Raw genomic sequence first — 19,961 nt, 5'->3', positions numbered from 1 at the left:
CTGCAGAATCGATGTCCCAGAAAACGACAGCGGTTTTTAGATTTTGGCTAAAAATCGCAAAATTATAATGTGTATGCTTTTGGAATAGGTCAAAAGATGATCGAAGTGGGAAATTACATTTTCCTTTTTAGGAACCTGTAGTTGTTTGTTGCTTTGATTTTGAACAGGATCTAAAAAAAAACATCTTTACAGAATATTCATGTTGTTATTAACTAAACTAAACTGACTCTAATACAAGCTGTTCTTACATAGCCTTTGACCAGTGACTAGTGACACTGTGTAATTGGGATCCTAGGGTAAGCCTGTCTCCAATCAGACTAAACAATCACTGGTCTCTAATCAGCGTGAACCAAACGGCCACCTCGGAGTACAATCAGTGCTCAATTTAGTCTGGCAGGAGTGGTTGTCTCCTAATGAAGTCCCTTGAGTGACTTCACAGAGTCTGCATGACTGTGTTTATTTTGAAAAAGGCACAGAATTCCTTCTGTGGGCATGGAATACACTGACCTAATATTTATTTGTCCTCAAGAAGGGGACCCCCCCCAAAAAAATAAATAAATAAAAAAAGGCAATTTTCCTGTTGCCATTTTGCCCTTGCTGTCCAGAAGGCCTCAGTCCTCAGTGTTTGGCAGCAGGCAGCGTTCACACTGCTTTGTTTCTCTCCTGACAGCAGACTGAGCTGATGACTAGAGAGGATTAGAAATGTCCAGTCAAAACACACACAGTGTGGCAACATTGAGTCAATGGTCCTGTGGTGTCATCCTGGCCAGAAGTGGCAGTGCTGTCTGTTCAGCTCATCCAGCAACAGTCTGCTCAAAGTCACTATCAGCGCAAGCAGATTCTTCCTTTAACCCAGGGGCCCTCAATTTCACACAAATTGGAAAGAGCTACCACAAGCTGAGGCGGAATGACCCTGATGATAACGAAGGATTAGCCTCAGAAAAACTTTTACTCTTTCATTTAAATTGGGAATAAAACTACACATGGGTGCTAATGGGAGACTGACTGCTGTCTTGTCCTCATACTCTGAATTTTGATGGGCTTTATCGCCAATTTATGAGCCCTGTGAGGCTTCATGGATGGTGGCGTTGTTTGACCCAAGCTGAAATATTTCCCTAAATTTGTTCAGATGTTAATAGAACTTACAAGTTGAAAACTAGACGGTTCGTCTGGTCCTTAACAGCAGGTCAGAAGCATTAGTGAGCATATAGCATATCAACAAATGCAAATGTAGTAAAAATGTTCATAATGATATGCACCAGTTGAGAGCTTTCTGGCTTCTTATCAAAAATGTCAGATAAACAGAACCAGAATTTATTCTGGAGTTCACAACCAAGTATCCACAGGAGAAATCTGACCTGTCATCCATCCCTGGGTTTTTTGTGTACTGCTAATAAGGAAATGCTGGCCTGCTTAAATGGCAATTGATAAATGTCACACCAGGTTGACATCAGCATAAACTATCTGTAAAGCCTCGCATCCTTTTTTTTTTAAAGATTTACTGTTTTTAATATATTTTACTTAACCCTATTCAGTAACATTTTATAAAAAGGTCCCTTTATTAATGTTACTTAATGCATAATTAAGCATTATTTAATTATTAGTTAGCACATTAACAGACACTTTTATGCGTTACTGAGTTTAAGATCTAAAAGAATAAATTTGCATTTTATTTTTGACCCCCACATAATATCAAATTATTACATCTTCGAAAAGCTATGCAGATTCCAAAACTAACCAAAGTGCATCTGATACAAAAAATAAAAAAATGTCAGAGTCAATCCTTATCTGTTTACAAAATTAAGAAAAGGTTTAGAACTGCCTGGATTTGATTGGTAATTTTTTACAACATGCTTGAGAAATGTGCCAGCTCTAAGTGAGAGCTTCTGAGCCTCATTGCTGGGATGCTTTTGACTACAGCTTGTTGTCATGTTTAAAGTTGTTTTTGTGCCTTCTTGCTGAACTTTGAGGACTGTTGTGAAGGCTCTGTAATTAGAAGTGTTGGGAGTATGGCAAGAGCTGTGCCTCAAAACGATGTAATCAGTGCTCCATCCTCAGTTGCAGATGCCAAGTAGAGATTGGCTGTGAAAACCTGCAAAAATGAAAAAGAGGAAAAGCACTAGGCTGTTTTTTCCTGTTTTTGGCACTCATATGTGTTCTATTGTAATCTGGAATATCTGTTTTAGAGTGTTTTATATTGAGCATCTGGAAGAAATATATATATGGAAAATTTTTTGGAAGCTTGCAACCTATGCAACTGCTAATTGTTTGCTTTGAAATGCTTTTCCAACACCAATTTCTGCAGTATTTCAGTATTTGTTTGTCTCCTTGTTTGCTTAATAATAGCGCCATCCATATTCTAAATTCACTTAACCCTGTTATAGATCCCAGCGTTGCTGGAGCCTCTCCCAGCTACTGTTGGGGGTAGGCGGGGAACACCCTGAGCAGGTCGCCTGTCCATTGCAGAGACACACAACAACACACAACTACCCTTGGCTGCAGTGTGCAGACCGAGGTGTGCTCAACTTGGGAGGGGTTAAACGCATTGTGTTCCGCCCACTCTATGAGATTCTTCTTTGTCACAGCAATTGCCGCATTTTCCTTTGCATTTTATAAGTCTCCACATGCAATATTTGCCTTTATTCTGGAGTGAGATGATTAAATTAAGGCTCGCCATGTACATATTTTTTTCCAGTAAAAGATGAGTTATTTATTGTTTAGACTGTGTACACTCCTGCTTTACGAGTTTTTTTTATGTTTTAGAAAAAAGCACAGCCCTTTTTATTTATGGCTACAGGAAAAAGAATGGCAGACTGAAAAAAAAAACTGTTATGTGTCGGTCGCTAACAAAACAGCTAATATATAATTAATTTGTTGCACTACACTATAGAATACAATTCTTTTTTCCGTCTCTGTATTCCCTGCCTCTGCTCAATGTATAAACACACCACCCTCCTCTTCCTCAGTGCGTTCACAGTTGCAGCAAGTCAATGAGCAGGATGTCGTTGTTTGAAAAGTATAAACGCCACTCAGGAGTTCATTGCAGTTCTCGTGGACAGCAGATCATTAAGAACCCAGATCAGCTTCATAAAGATGACACATGAACTATTTCCTCTTTTTACTTAACTACACATTAATTTCTTGTTGAGAATCACAGCCTCAGACTTGGAGGTGCTAGTTCTTATTCCAGCCACTTCATACTCGGCCCTGATGAACTTCCCCAGAGCACTTTAAAGGTCCTGATTCAAAGAAGCCAATAGGATAAAATCATCTGCAAAAAGTGGAAAAGAGAGTTGGGCCTGGCTGGAATTAAATGACAAAAAGTCTTTCAAAATCGGAATAGAGCTGTGAAATTAAAAACCTGGAACAAGATTCACCAGATTTGCACCAAGCCTCTTCCAACTGTATGGTACATGCGCCTGTATCGGGTAGCAACAATCCAGCACGAGCACCATATGCTAAAAGCGAATTAAAGAACAAGCATTTAGGCATCACATGCCCGGTGTGGACGTAGCATAACAGACCAAGAGGAGCTCAAAGTAGAGACACTCCTGCTCCACAGCAAAACTAGGCTTCTGTAGTTTTGTGCTTTGCCCCAGTACTTGTTTTTTACAATCTGGTCAAAAAAAAAAAAAAAACACAAGAAAGAAGGTGTTTAAAAAAAGTCCAGCTCTATAATTATGAAAGGAGATCTAAAACAGCCGAGCCGTCAGATTTTGTACTCAGCTGGCCTTTTCATTGATGGAAGTCAATGTTGGTCATTCGAGGGTAATATTCAGGAGCTGACCTGCATGCCAACAAGCCAACCTTTCCTCAAATGAGAAATCTGCCTGAAAAAATATTGGGAGCTGACCAGCAGGGAGAGTTTGGTTGATCTTTGAGATAGAAGCCTCCCATGAATGAAGATAAATGAGAAGTGAAGAATCTCTGTATGTGTCTGCGATGTGACTCTGCGGGAACGAGCACAGCTCTGAGGCAAGCACTAAGAAGGCCAAAACAAAAGTAAATCTACGCTATCGCACAAAGTCATACAAGGCACTTGAGAGTTTAATACATATATAGGAGAATTCTATCAATTATTTGATAAGGAATCTGGAGTCGTACACAATTTCACAGACAGATGTGGGAAGTGAACTCAGGATTTATATTTGCTCTATCTCTTTGTCATTAAAAGAAGGAGAAAAAATAACTTTACTGTGCTTTGTGCCAAAGATGCGCAAAGCACCAGCACCCGAGCAGGGAAGCAGAGTTTAATCAAATTAATGGCAGTGTTATGACCAAACCAAGTGCGCATATTTATACAGCACAGCCCCTGGTTAGAGATTCTCCTACATGCCTCCTATTATCTGCTGAATTGCTGATTCAAAGGACGTTCTTGCCTGCATAAAAATCACACAATTATAGAAAAAAGAAAACAATGAACCTGCTCAGACAGATGTTTAATTGGGTTCTTTGAAAAAATCTTAAATAATTCAATTTGAACAGAGTTTCAGAGCAAACAGCTATTTAAAAAAAGGAGGGTCTGATTCATTTGTAGTCAGTCCACGTTGGCCTTTTTTTTTTTGAGAGCAATGTGGATCAATAGTAGATTTTAATGATAGTGGACATGGATATGTGCCATTTATCTGAAAGCTAATTAACCCAGAATTTCTTTCTTGCTGACGTCCAGCTGCACTCAGTTATATAGCGTGGAAGAAATCAAAGGCAAAAAACTCCTCAAAAGAACATGTATTTTTTGGTTTTCTCAAGGGCTTTGCAGCAGGCTGCATCTGTAAGAAATCAAATCAGTTTAAGTTAAAGTTCAGATGCTCTGAATTGCAATTTTTGAATCCCCAGTGTGGAGAACAGAGAGCCAGCCGCCTCACAATGCCACTGTTTTATTTAGGGCGTGCTCTTGGAGGTCAGACTGTCGCAGCCTTATTCTTTTCAAAAATGCTTTTGCATGATGTTGCATGTTTTAGCATTACTGCGCCTGATATATGAGAGGAGGCATATGTGGAAAACCTTCGCTTCAGCTCTGGAAGAACTGTAACCTCAGCTTTCTGGAGAAGGCTCAGTGACCCAGGAGAAGTAACCCACAAAGTTGATAAGGAATTGAAGATGACACAGTCCTTCACTTGATTATTTACACTTCTCCACTAATGGCTGAGCATTCATGAAGGCCTTTAATGCATTTCCTATGTCAAGAATTGATTGAGGTGGATCTTTTTAGTTTTGTTTTTCTTTATTTCCAGTTAGATATTTCAGGTGGTAATGATTAAAATGGTTTGATAGCAACACATCAAACCCCAGTTTTCTAAAGGAAAAGAAACTTGACTGAAAAAACAAAAAAAAACTAAAAATGTGTCAATAAAAATGTTTTTTTGGTGAATGAAAAATTTAAACCTGTTGTTTAAAAGAAACAAAACTTAAGTAAATAAGGTTACATTTTGATTTCTTGAAGGACATAAAAGCAAATTTGGTCTGTTTTATCTCATGAAAATGTTTGATTCAGTTAATTTTTGAACAGGACACCTTTGAAATGTGCCTTTTACCTTGACTCAACTATTTATTACTGGTTATCTAGTTGGATTGGACAAATGTAGGAGCATCTTCTTAAAATAAAATATCAAAAAGCGTAGTTTTGTTTTTGTAATTTAGTTCAAAACGTTAAAATACGTTTAAAAAAACGGGTATTAAGAAATTTAGGATGAATTATTGATCCATTATGATCTATTGAAATTTAAGTAAAGACAAAAGGATAATACTTGTCAGTGTAACCTCTTGTTCAGAGACCCTGTAGTCTGTACACACAGCCGTGATTTCATAAAAAATGTGTGTGATTTGTAACCAGTTTTTTTTATTGAACACAAGGCCTTGAATTACACAGTAAATGACTGATTCACCCCTATTAAACAGACATGTTTTAAAAGAACCAGTTAGCGGGACCTTTATGTGTGAGGCAATACATTTTTTTTAATTATTATTCTTTCACCTTGTTTTACATCTAAACTTTAGGGAAACCTGTAGCACTCCTCACAAAGGTCAAGATCAGAAGCCTTTCAGTAAGTGAATAAATAAAAAAACAAACAAAAAAAAAAACAGAATAAGGGATAAAGAATAAACTTTCAAAAAAGTGTCTTCTGCTGTTTTTTGTTTTTTTTATATCAGTCAGGGACAAGAGTGTCTTTCTATTCCTGTCTGAAAGCATCTGTCTCCTTGGGTTTTAAAATATATTTTCAAAACAAATAGGTAATTCTTTTTAAGGACTGAAAAGTGTAAACCGAAGAATTATGCACTAAGGGGCTTTTCCATTCAAGGCTTTAAAAAAATCTAGAATAAAATCAATTCTAAATTTTAGTGTATAGGAAGGATCAAATTGATGTAATGTTACTTCCTGTTACAATAAAAGCTTTGCTGCAGCATTTTGGAGGATCTGGAGATGAGTAAGAACTGCTCACAAGTAGCATGTTTCTTTACACTTGTGCATTTTTTTAATGATGGAAGGGATATTTAACAAAATTGAACTAAAAATTCAATTTCTGAGTATTTTCTTATTCAAATAGTTGGAAATCAGGAGCAGCTAAAAACAGGCAGTTTGAAAGAGCTTGTAACTGGGACGTAGGTGCTACAATCGGCAGGCCACAAGCTCCCTGTTCCGCTTCATTCTGATGCATCCGCTTGCACACAAATAGATCCATGTTTTCCTCATCTGAGCGGACATCTGGCTCAAAACTGTATAGCTTTAATAATGCTTGCCATTTTTGTTGCACCAGTAATGTTAGCTTGGATGTAGGGGCTGTAAGCAAGCTTAGGGCATGTAAACAGGTGGATGATGGGAAATGGGGAGGGCTTACACCAGTTCTGCCCACAATTTAGAGGTGAATTTCTAATAAACTACTGCCACTTTGCCGAAACTACGTCCTAGAAAACGACACAGGTTTTTGGTAAAAACAGCATAAACATCATTAAAATACGACTGGGAAAACTTTTACAATAGATAAAAAGATAATCGGAGTGGAAGCTTAATCCAAGGTGACGCAAATGTGACGTAGAGAAAGGCAGAAATGCATCCCAGAAAAACAGGTTTTCCTAATCCGCTACCCACAATGGCTTCGTCTCAAAACCAGGTTTACGTGACACTTAGTAAGCCAAGTTACATGAGACAGCTGATGGTGGAAAACATACCCAATAATTTATGAAAAAGCACCGCCAAAAAGTCTGAGGCTAGGATGAACTAAGGAACCCAAGGAATTACCTAATTACTTGTAGGTTTTTTGTTGTTCGTAACCCTTGCGCTATCCTAGGCACTTTAACATTGGGAGTTGGGTCATCTAGACCCACTAGACAGTGCGCTGAACCTTTTTTTTTCAATGATTTGTGATCTTCACTGGTGTCCATGGATTACATGAAATCTTTCCAGCTTTATCCACCTTTGTCATGGTAGGGAGAACACGTCAATGTAAGGGTGGGGTCATCTAAGATAGCACACTGTGTGTTTGATTTGACTGCAAATTTCATCCAAAAAATGAAACCGTAATCAAGTAAAGCATAAGAAAGCCTCATGAGCGGTTGCTAGCTTGTGCATAATCCTGTAGTCTAGAAGAAAATACACTCCACGTTGCTGGTAGCGAAGCTTTCTTTTTTAACACACAGATTTTGTTGCTTTTCCTTCGGATTCAGTCAAACATGGAAACATTTCTCGCCTCTTGCTCTAATGGCGCTCACTCTCTGGGTCAAAATAGAGCAATTTGTTTGTGGAGTTACTTCCTATTCAGACAGGTTTAGGTTTTACACTACAGCTTTAAAGCTAGTCCATCTGGAGCTGCAATAAAAGCTCTTTTCAGAAGGGAATGAGCCTGCATAGGGGAATGGCCCCTTTTTCTATAAAGAGAAGCAGAATGTGATTTTTTTTTTCCAGAGCCTAAGGATTAACATTGTCATAAAAATCTATCTCTGACCTTGTTTTATGTCTTTACTAGTACATCAATGCGATGCAAAGAGCTGAAATTTTAGGAGTGAATGAACATAAAAACATGTTTACATTTTGGTTTGTGAAATGCACAAATATAAATCTTTTTTGTTGTTCTTAGTTGCTCTTTGTGGTTGCAGAATTTGAGGGACAGAGACAAATAAACAGAAGGACCTTGACCTGTATTTTTACAGGTGAAATGTCAGAAACACAGCAGGTTAGCAGCGTGCAACATGAGCCCGCACTACTATTATGGCTGAGATAATAAGGAGAAACACAAAAATATAACACGTACGCTTTTCTTTTTTTTTTCAGTGGCAATGTAGCAAACACTCTCAGCTTAAGATTCATTTGTACTGTAATATTCAGATGCAGCTTATGTTGTTTGTCTGCCAAACGTCAGATCTCAGATGAGTTCAGTTCACACCAGCACTAAAAATGTGCCAACACAGATGGTTCAAAGCAGTCCAGGAATTTATTTGAACAAATTATGCCCAAGCATTTTTTTAAGCTATTTTACTTTCATAGCATGTTTAATAAGTCATTCAAATGAGAACATATTCGTCCCATAATATCTTCTAGAATCTTGTGGGAGAAAAGGCACATTTTATGCAATTCCTATTTAACTTGTCATCTATTCTTACGTTTTACAGATGTTTTGTCATCATTGAAAGTCTCATTTGTCTTTATAAAAAATAGATTAAAAAAACTCACTTTTGATGTTTTTCTGCATCCCTAAGTAATCAGAAATGTAAAAGCTTTAAAAAAAAGTAATTCAAAATTAATTTCCCAAAAAATAAACGTGAAAACAGGTAATATTTTTATTTCAAGAATTTTTTTGCACAACCTTCTTCACAAATTCAGCATTGGTAAGAGCACTTTAAAGCCAGAGGTTGTAATTGTAAGATACTTGGATGTTTAAGTGTTTTGCTACAATTTCCACAAAAAATAATTTTCTATTAAAAAAGCAGTTATTTTTTTCTGCAGAAAGGTTCACTGAGAGTTCAGCTTTGGATGAAACAACAAATTTGTCCAACAATTGTGACTCCTTCTTTAATTTCTCATCAGAATTTTTTTTCTTTTTGCATTTCTTTATGTTTCCATGTTGATGTGATCCAGTCATGTCATCAGGCTCTCTCAGATGATGAGAACAGATGTGGCTTGGACCTCACTAATCTGTATTTTTTTTTTATCTTGATAATAAGTTTGGAATTGAAACACAACCATTTTTTAACTTCTCAAAGAGACCGAAATGATTTTTTTCAACTATCTTTATCGGTTCTTTAGGACTGCACTCTTTGAACAATGAAGAACTGCAATCACATGGGGTCACTTGAGTGATTAAATGCAGATGGTTGGGCTAGAAAGAGCATCCGTCCTGAAACTAAACAGACATAATCACATGTACAAATCATGTACAGATCATATGGCAACTCCTAATTCAAACCCTTATTCTCATTTAATATATATTATTCCTTTTCATAATATAGCTCAAAAAGAAAAAGCATCAAGTTTAAAGGGCTCTTTTATCTTTATCGTTTCTTTAGGAACCCAAGAAAAGTGAAACATTTCAGGAAACAAAATTCATTTCCAGAAGTCAAAATGAAATGTTAAAAAAATGCAACAAAACAAGAAACCGAAAAAGGTTTCGGCTTTCAGCTGAAATGATAAACAAATGTCATCATCCAATCAGCGATGTTCCATGATATCTGCATTTTCTGGTTTCCATAAAAAAAGAAAAAAAAACACATTTCAGAAAACAAAAGTAATTTCCAGAAATGAAAACGAAATAGTAAAACATGAAATTATTGTTTTTGACAGTTTGCCCCCCTTCAGGTTTTTTTTTTAAGCCAAGCTTCAGGTCATGATGGGCCAAACATCCACAAAGACTCTGAGCAACTCTACTCTGTGAACACTTCTGTATTTAGGTTGATTTACGATGTTGTTCTGCAATAAAAGTCAGCGTGGCAGGAAAAGATTCATTAAAGACTCCGGTTTATGTTTCAAACGAGTCTGGAGGGGATTCGGGAATACCGATTGACACACAGATGAGCGTTTGTTTGGTGCACCAACGGAGGCCAAAAGCTCTCGGCCCCCTTTCCTCCTAAGCCATACAACCTAGATGGCACAAAGGAGGTGTTGTTCACCGCTCGCAGGATGCCCAGAGTTCAGCCTGTAGTCTCCTGCTGTGATAACGTCGCAGCAGACATATCAGACCTCCCTGCAGCACCTGGGGGCCTTTCTCAGCCTCCCTTAATGGCATCCCCAGTGACATTCCCAAGCCACTGACAGCAGTCCCTTATTTGGGGTCGTCTTTTCTATCCGCGACTTTACCAAATCAGGCCAGCGGCGCGGCATCATGGTGTTTACTCTTTATCAGTCGATGCTCTTTAATCCCTGAGATGATGCTTTCTCTCATGAACTCAAACTAGCTTTCTGCTCCCCCAATGAAAGCGCAGGTCCATTACTCTTTATTAGCTCTTATCGTCTTAAATGTGGCCATCCATTAGACGGGTGGAAACAAACATCCCCAGCTGCTCCCTCCATAGGCTTCCCACACACACACACACACACACACACACAAACAGCAAATTCAACTGACCTTTAATCAGAAGCATTTATGTTCCATTTAATTCTGCTCATGTCAAAGACAGAAAAACGACTAACCTGCACAGCATGTGCCCTACAGAGATTTTTAGACTGCACTGTGACTGCGCGTCTCCGTCAGCTCCACAGACCTCTATCTGCCTGAATGATTTCTTCCCTATGGACCCTGACATGAAGTAATACCGTACTGTGTTGTGTATTGATTCTTCTCCCATTCCTTCTTTCTTGAATTTCTTTGTGGCTCAAAATCGTAAATCATCTGCAAATGATCCTTGAAGGAAATATTGTATTTATTATTCTTGACACGTGGTCACAAATTCGATGGCTTTTATTAATTGAACATAGGGAGAAAAAGGATGGGGGGATGGGGATTTGGTGGAATAAAAAAGCTTTGTTTTTTATTCCTAAAGTTTCAGACTGTCCTGTTTGGTATTCATGACAAAGAAAGGAATTTGGCACCAAAAGAAAGGTCAAAGAATGATTGTAAACCTTGACAAAAGGCACTCCTCTGTTGTCTTTTCACTTTGATTTGTTGCGTTAAAATATCATCAATGAAAAAAATCTTAATGTACATTTTTGGGTACCGTGTTCTTTAAATTGTCAGCTTAGATTTGCATTTTAAGAGACCCACCAAGGGAAATGTCATTCAGCAGCGTTGAGCTTGGCCTCTTCTTTGCTGGAGTCCTTGTTCTGAGTGCTAATTTACCCCTTTGCCTCTACCAGCCGAGGTAAAATAGAACGGATGTGCATCACACTTGTCAACACATATCTAGTCCCTGCCCCACTCTCGTCTACTTCTGCATACCCGTATTATAAGAAACAAAAAAAAGCTTAACTTGAATATGCAAGAACGACATCACATGTCTGTAATTGACACCCAGTTGGAAACAAAACATTTTTGTGAGTCTGTTACATACAGCATGCATGCATGCAGTCTCAGAAACCAGATTACACAGAAAATAAACTAGCACTGACAGAGATTCCAAATCAATTTATCTGGGGCGGCTCATAGATTGTGGTCCACTGGGCTGTGTTATGGCCACAACCGAAGTCTGAGCTTGTTAAGTCCCAGGCTGATTTTATCAGACGGATACGTCTTGTGTTAGGTGTCTGCACCAATTCTTGAACCGCAAATGAAAGGTGAAATGTGAACCTGATCTGCAGGAGACACCAAGCGAGGATTCACACAGGCGCCAGCTGTTTTAAGCTTCATCTTCTGTATTTTTTTTTTTTTTTTTTTAAGCTTGATGGTTAAAATTCATCTCCAATCATCATTTAATCTATTGTAAAAGGCGTTCCCAGTGGTGTTTTAATTATCATTATGCAGTTTTTAGTAAAAATCACAAAACCTGTGTCATTTCTGCAGAGCGGCACTAATTCTTCAGAAATTTGCCTCTGAGTTGTGGATGGGACCGTTGGCACGGAGTTAGCCCCCCCACATTTCCCATCATCCCTTTTTTGTGTGCTCTCCTGCTAGCTTACAGCCCCCACAGATTATTAGGCGCACCATCAGTGAATGACTATTTTCAAAGCTTTGTCATATACAAGACGCACCAAATCTTAAGCCGTAATAAGTGAGACAAAAGAGTCAGAGATAGGTCCATCAGTCAGTCAGACTTTATTAACTGTGTTCACATGCTACACGTTAGCCACATTTCCATTCACAATAACAAATAAACACACCAGTACCGCTAAAACAAATGTGAGTGTGACTATGCTAACTTCCACCCTTGTCAGTTACACATAAAAAAGTCCTACACTGTTACACGTCAGCTGTGTAACCGTATTTACAATAATCTTAACTGCAACATGTAAAAATAGACTGATACCACTAAAACAAATGTTTGACTACTCTACCTCACAACCTTGTTAGTATTGTGTAAAACAAATACACAGACCGACACAAGTACACATTAGCCACATTAGCCATATTAGCATATTCACAATTGCACCCAGGCAAAAATTTAAAAAAATGTTTCGACATCAGTAAGCACAACCAGAGTTAACACTTATTTGAAGCTCTCCAGGTTATAAGGTGTACAACCATTTTCTGGAGAGAAAAAAACAAAAACTTGATGTCAACTGCATTTTGGTAGAGGATTAAAAGTCAGAGCCTTATTGAAACATCTGGATGAATCTCACAGGTTCTGCTTTTTAGCGGTAATGCTTCATGATGCAAGGATGGAAAGAGTTGACAGATGAGCAGATAAACATGCCTTCCTTAGAGTGTTTACTTCTCATGTCCAACACAAGGAGATGTAATGATGCCACTTTAACAATAACCAACTAATGGACGTAACCACTGTATTTCACAAATGCTGCAACAGCTAAGATCTAATCAACAAACAACTCTGCTCTACCCTTTGCTTTAACTGTAAAAATTTGAAATAAAGGAGAAACTATTCCGTTCTTGATGAGAAAAAAATTCAGTCACACAGAATTTGTGTTTGACAAGTGATGCTAACATTTGTTTTAGTCGTTTTGTATTTCTGGCAGCTTAAAGTCATTTTTTTATCATCAACTAAGGAATTAAAACTTTTAATTTAAACATGAAGGTTTAAACAATATGATTCTAATTAAGGTTTATTTTTAAAGTCAGACTTATAAAGATAATACGTTTTCAGAGTGGAGTTTCTACAAGCAACTTCCTTTATTGTTAAACCTTGCTTCATTTAAAATAAGAATTGACTACAAGGTGTCAGACAGTATATCGCATGTGACCCCCTTTGCAAACTCTTTTTACATTTCTGCATATTTATACTTCTTAATAGAGTTCATGCTGCAACATTTTATGTTGTAAATCCTTTACAGTTAACCACTTAAACCTTTAACACCAGAGCTTTATCTCCAAAGTTTAGATTCTTTCGACCACCATAACTCTTTAATTGTTTACACAATTAACATTATTCCAATGGATTCTGGTGCAGAAAAGAGCAGCCTTGCACTGATATGCAACACTCCACAGTACTGAAGTGTTTACACAATCAACGCTTTTTTCGCATCAGAATTAGCCTAATAACGTTGATAGCGAAATGGTCAAAGAGTTACGATCGGTCAACAAGCGTGTGTTATTTAGGTGTCATCTGTGACATCTCCAGTGTTACAGAGTTGTTAACACGCCAGTGAAAGGTCATGCCATCTAGTAGCTTGTTTTTACCTTTGGTAAAGTGCAGATTTGACGTGGCCTCAATTTCATTGCTGCACTACAATTTTTTGACCACTTTTTCCTGATATGAGAATTTGTCACCTGTGTAGTGTTTTCCATGTCAAAGGTTGTCAGTGGGTTGGAGTTGGATGTTTAAACCAAGACTGAAAATGGTCCCATGATTCCTGACTATTGGATATGTCTATGCTCACACCACAGGCAAATGTGAAAATTTGAACTGCACAATCATACCCAAGCTAATTTCATGTCTAATTTTAGCTCTAAGTTGTGCAATATGACTTTTACTTGATTAGTCATAAGTCAATTTTAACAGTTTTGCTCCTAACATGTGGCAAATGTCACAATTCTGCTCTTACAAATAAATATTGGTGACAAAAATTGCTCTTAAAGCCCTGGCATTCTTACTTTTCCAAACACTGTGTCCTGAATGTGAAGTTATCTTTGGTCTGCACAGCTGGAGACTGTTTACATTTGAGCTTATGTTGCCAAAAACAGTGATTGAATTAATGTATTCCAATCACTTCTGCAACCACAGGGGTAAAAAATCATGTAACTCAACATGCAGTCTACTTCTACAAACATCTGTGAAAGAATAGGCCACTCTCGAGAGTTCAGTGAATTCCAGTGTGGTAAAGTGATGCCTTATGTGCAAAAAGTGCAATCAGGAAATTTTGGTGCTACTAATTAGTCCACAGTCAACTGTTTTACAATAGAACTTACGATGGAACTGATTAAAGAATGACAAAAACTCACCAGTGGAATGGCTAAATATTCAGTACACCAAGATATTCTGGAGAATGCCATGCCATTATTTTTTTGGGAAGAGTTTGAAGATGGCCTCCTCCTGTTCCAACTTGACTACACACTAGAGCACAAAAAGAGCAAGAAAGAAATTGACCAGCCTGACCTCAACCTGATGGAACGCCTTCAGGATAAATCAGAGCAATTTCCATCAACAGCGTTTTACCTCAAAAATATGAGCATAAACACATTCCCAAACCTTGTGGAAAGCCTTCCCAGAAGGGTTAAAGCTCTTATAGCTGCAAAGGAGGGGGCGGTTCATGGTAAACACTTGTACACACTATCCTGTACTGGAAGGATTGTGAAATTATCTGCTGAAAGATAAGATTTGCAGTACTTTTCAAATTGATACAGGGTGGCGGGTTGCTGACAGTGTAAATGACAAGACAAGGTTCCAAGAAAACCATTTAATTAATTTGGAGTGCCTAAAAGAAATGCTCTACTGGGGGAAAGGTGCTGGTATAAAAAAAAGAAAATCAGTAAAGTTTGAAGAGTGGGTTGTTGAAGTCTTTTGCTGGCTTAAAATAAAACAACTTTGAAAGTGTTTTTGTGACTTCTTTGATTTCAAATGGGCCAAAACACAGGGTTGTTGTTGCTGATTCTAATAGTTTTTCAAAGTTTCCGTTGACTTATTTCCTAGCTGATAAATTTGGTGTTAGAATCCAGACAAACGATCTTAAGGAGGTTTAAAAAAACAAGAATTGATCTAATTTATGTGAAGGGATCACGAAACAGGTTTAAACTGCAAAGGAACACGCACGGAGTCAAGTTTTGAAGCAAGCTAATTTGACTCTTAATTAGAAACAAAGCGTATGATGAATAAGACAAAGCCTTTCACACAAGTCCTTGCTGATTAGTCTGTGCTCTTTTTGTTTGCAAGATGGGAAAACTAAAGCACAGACATACCATGGTCTTCATTTGTTCTGGATTTCCCATTTTCTCCTCTGTTTCCCCCTTTCCACTTGACTAATTTTTCATTTCTTTTAGATGTGACTGCCTTTTCAGATTTTGTTTGTACACAAGACGCGCCTCTGCCTTTCTCCGAAATGGTTGTTATGCTCAGTAGTTTCAGAAAATCTTTCTTTCATCAGCAAGTTTTAGTTTAGTTTCAGTCAAAACCTTTTTGTGTTTGTCTCAAATAGACCTTTTTGAATTAAGCTGTTTATGTTGTTTTCTCCGGCTACAAAAAAAGCTTCCAACTGTTTAATATTTTTGGAGGACACACTCTGCTGGAACAGCTCTGACTCCCAGGCATTGGTACATTGCACAGGGGGGGATGCTCTGTGTATCATGGATGCTGATAGAGCATCCCTTCACTCAATGCAGGTCAGGTTTGCTCCAGCATTTCCTGCAGAACCTTGACCAGGCTGAGATTTGGAGTTTTGACCTTTTTTTTTCTCTCCTAAACTCATATGACCTCAAATTATTGCCCAAGGTTTAATCAGCTTGGAAAATAAAGAAAAACAAGTCTAATGAGATTTTAAACACTAAAAACAACTTTTGTTGCTGTTGGGGAAACTCTTGATTTTATTTCTGTATTGAAGAATCTGTTCTCTTCATTTGAAGAGGTTCAGATGGAGGCCTGCTCCGTATGCAGGTGCCGGTGTGGGACAGCAGTATCGGGGTCAAGATGAACACCATTAATCACAAATTGTTGACTGATTTGTTTGGACATTGATTTACAAGAATGATCAATGGAGGGAAATACTACAGCTAAGATTAAGATGGGAGTGTGCTCTGGGAGTGTAATTATGTAGCAGATTGATCTTGAGAAGAAGGTCAGAGCTCACTCTTATGGTGATTAAAGCTGTCTTCTTAACCACTGGGACCACAGATGACAAGAAAGAAACTGGGTTATAAAACTGTTAGGATACCTGCAAATTGAAAAGGGGGTTAACCGTCTTTGCAACATACTGGTCCCATCAAGTCGTTTTGGAAAATTGGCTGAGAAGTGTGATCTTTGACAAACACACAAAAATGGAATATGTGGAAATAATCCAATTTTGTTTTTCCAATTGACTTTGAAATTCCTACCATCAAAACAGTTTCAAACGTTCTATTACTTTTAAAACTTTTGCAAACTTTTTTTTAAACATCACAATTAGGGAAAATGAGTTTTAAACAGGAAGTGATCAGACTATTTAGGAGTTGATTATTTAATTGATTCAAATTATTATTTTAAATTGCAGATCTATTGTAAGTAATAAACTAAGAGTTGTCCTGTGTCCTTATTTTTACTTTTGATTTATACAGTCACGTCACACAACCCTATAGTTACCTCCTAAAGTAAGTGAAGTGTTTATATTAGTTGTTGTCAGAAAACATCCCAAAGCAGTCAATCAGACATTATGATGGCATAAGACAGAAGTACTGTACTGTTGCGAGAACACAAACTTGTCTTTAAATGTTAGAACATTATGATTTAGGTCATTTTTTTACCTGGCTATGTCATTTTTATTTATTCCAAATTTTCTTTATGATTATTTTCTGTCTTGCAGACCTCTTCGGGTATAAAAATACTCATTTGAAGTCTCTTGCCTTAAAAAATAATGAGTTTGGGAAGTGTACTGCTAAAGCATCTTTCTTTAAATGAAGAGAAAATGATGATGACACCACTTTCTGAGTGCGGCCCCTGATAGAATTCTCTAATGTAATTTGTAGCAACCTTGAACTGACGTGGCTGGGAGCAGCTCTGACATGAACATTAAGATCTTTAGATTCATGCCCAACAAAGAATACTTCTTTGAATGGACACAGTAGAGTGGAACTAGACAGTACCTTGAACTTGCTGGTTTGACATTTTTAAAATGACCAATTAGTTGAAGGATTTTTTTATTCAAAGATTTTGTCACATGAGCATAACGTTTCATAATGAAGCCTAACTGCATGACGTTTGTTAGACAACTTTTGCTTGCTAACTTGCATAATGGTCCCTCTCTCTTTTGAGTTGTTGATTTAGTACATGGTGTAGTGCTTAGTGCTGTATCCTTTCAGCAAACAAGGCTCTGGTTCAAATCCCACAGGTTCTTTCACCAGGTGTTTTAGCCTTTTTCCACAGTCAGCAATTATGTTGATTGGTGGCTTTAATTTGACTTTGGGTGTGTGACCCTGTGATGGGCTCACAACTTGTTCAGGGTATGACCCGCCTTTGCCTCAAAGTAGCTGGGATAGGCTCCAACAGCCCCCGTGTCTCTGCACAGGACTAAATAGAGAATGGAGTGTTTTTTTGTTTGTTTTTTTCTTTTGACAAATCTTTCCTAACCCCTGTTTTTCTTTTGTGTCTTTTAGTAGCCGACTGTCGAGTCTTGGGTGGTTTGCAGAGATATTCCTCCATTCCCACATACCTGCCTGTCAACTACCAGCTGTTCAATGCTGACTTGGCCTTTTTCCTGAAAGAGGCCAATCAAGACTTCATGAGGAACTCTAGCCTGACGTCACGAACTGAATCGTTCTTCATCTACCAGGCCAGAAGTTTCCCCTCAGTGAATGCCAGCTATGGGCCCCTCTCTGTGGAGCAGCCTATCCCGGTGGAGCTACTACAGAGCCCAGGAACATTTCCTGCCTCTTCAGTGTTTACCTTTAACTGGAAGGTGCAGACATATATCATGAATACTAGGATTCATTTAGCCAAACCTAAAGTTCAGGTGCTGTTTTACGTAGGGGGTAGGGACTGGGATGACTACAGCGCCACAGACAAGTTGCCCTGCGTGCACATGTTTGCTTTCCATGAAACCCAGGAGGTGCGCGGCAATTGCCAGCTGAAAGGGTTGCTGGGGCTGTGTGTGGCTGAGTTGGAGCCACTGGCCAGCTGGTTCAGCCCACCCAGCGTAGTGCCAGGACGCCAGAGGAGCTTGGAAGTGTCCGAAGGCACTTCAGTGGAGCTCTACTACATGCTGCAGTCCATCGAGGCAGGAGAGTGCCACTCAGAGGAGTCCAGAAGAGACAGCTTCATCCGCTCAAGTCAAGAGGGGCTGTTTGGGTCCTACACCTCCACGCCACTGAAAAGGATTGGTGGGGTGAAGCTGTATCAGAACCCGCCTGAGCCCCCTCTTGCTGAATACAGGTTGGATGATAACTTCATGGTCATGGTGCCTTCCATACCGATGAGACAGAGGGAAACAGTGTCTGCCTTTATTACCATGTCAGCCTACTCCACTGCGGAAATGTTTACTCTCAGGTAGGAATACCTCTATATTGTACCAAAAAGTCTCACGTGAATTTAAACTTGGAGGGTAAACACACTGCAATGTTTGTCTTTGTATCTATACTCCTAGATTTAAGTGAAATCTGCAAACATGTCCAGCAGCTATAGAATTAATGTCTATTTTTTCAGTTTTTAACTGGTTATTCTTTCTGCCATGCTCCTTTTATCACCTTTCAGAACTGTTGTGTTTTCACTAACATCTTTTTTCTGTTTCCTAAGAGCCGATGAGTGAGTTCTTTAAAAAAAGGTACATCAACCCAAAGTGAATCATGGCCTATTGTTCCACTCTTATAAAAAAAGCGTGTTAAACGACTACCTATGGCTGAATATTTTTGTTCACTCATGACAAAGCAATCCTAGTCAGGTATCAAAGCACACTGATTTCCTTTAAGTGCGGGGTTATCCAGAAAATGGCTGAACTCAGTGGAGCTGTTGCTGACTTGTAATCAAAACGAACAGCTGAGACATTATGATTTAGATCATTAACATGCAGCGCAAATAGCAATGTCATAAATTAAAACGCTTGTCCATTAGTGTAATGACTAAAGCTCATCTTGCTGGTTCAGAATACCTGTTAACTATCCAAGGTGCTTAATTTAGAGGTCAAAGTAGTTTACCAATCTGTGCCAGAAGCAAAACAGGCTGAACACAAGGGGGTCAACAAAATGATCATTTAAAGACCCACTTCAAGGAAAAATGTGATGTTTTGATATTTTTAATATGCTTTTGAGGCATTTTTATCGTGATGGAGGACATATATAACGAAAATTAAGCTAAAAATAGATTTCTGAGTATTTCTTGATTCAAATCGTTGTGAATCAGGAGATGAAAAAATTCTGTTTTGAAAGCTGGCATTTGGTATGTAGAAAATACAACGGGTGGACCACAAGATCCCTGCTCCGTTCCATTCTGAGACATCCACGGGCAATGTTCAATATTGTCAATGAATATTATGAACTAATAATTAAAAAGCTACCCAGTAAAAGTTCCCAAATCTTTGTGCGGTGAAAGTGGAGGACCTGCAGAACAAGGATATATAAGTCAAGGTCTGGGATTATGCACCAAAGTCACTTTTTTCACCTTCAAAGATGACAAGTTGTAATACATGTTCATTCAAAAATATTATGTCTATGTACTAATAACTTAAGAATCTACACAGTAAGAGTACAAAAACCTTTGTGAGAAGATAGCTTTGTCATGTAAATCAATGTTATTTTCATAGTAATACATAA

At 38.2% G+C, this 19,961-nt stretch overlaps 1 protein-coding gene across 2 annotated transcripts in view; it reads left to right on the top strand.

The window, feature by feature from the left end:
- The window catches only part of si:dkeyp-14d3.1 (transmembrane protein 132C), a 152,021-nt gene that overhangs the window by 6,586 nt on the left and 125,474 nt on the right, over positions 1 to 19,961 (top strand). Inside the window, exon 2 of one of the 2 annotated variants that reach the window (XM_078952727.1) lies at positions 17,817 to 18,702. In XM_078952727.1, coding sequence (XP_078808853.1) covers positions 17,817 to 18,702 — 886 coding nt within the window. Of the gene's footprint in view, positions 1 to 17,813; positions 18,703 to 19,961 lie in introns of both variants that reach the window. The other variant, XM_011479419.4, reaches the window with a different exon arrangement.

This window comes from Oryzias latipes, chromosome 9 (genome assembly GCF_053564925.1).
Source record: "Oryzias latipes strain Hd-rR chromosome 9, Olatipes_Hd-rR_3.1".
Classification (NCBI taxonomy): domain Eukaryota; kingdom Metazoa; phylum Chordata; class Actinopteri; order Beloniformes; family Adrianichthyidae; genus Oryzias; species Oryzias latipes.
The sequence above is the reverse complement of the archived record's forward strand: the minus strand, read 5'-3'. Positions and strand labels throughout refer to the sequence as shown.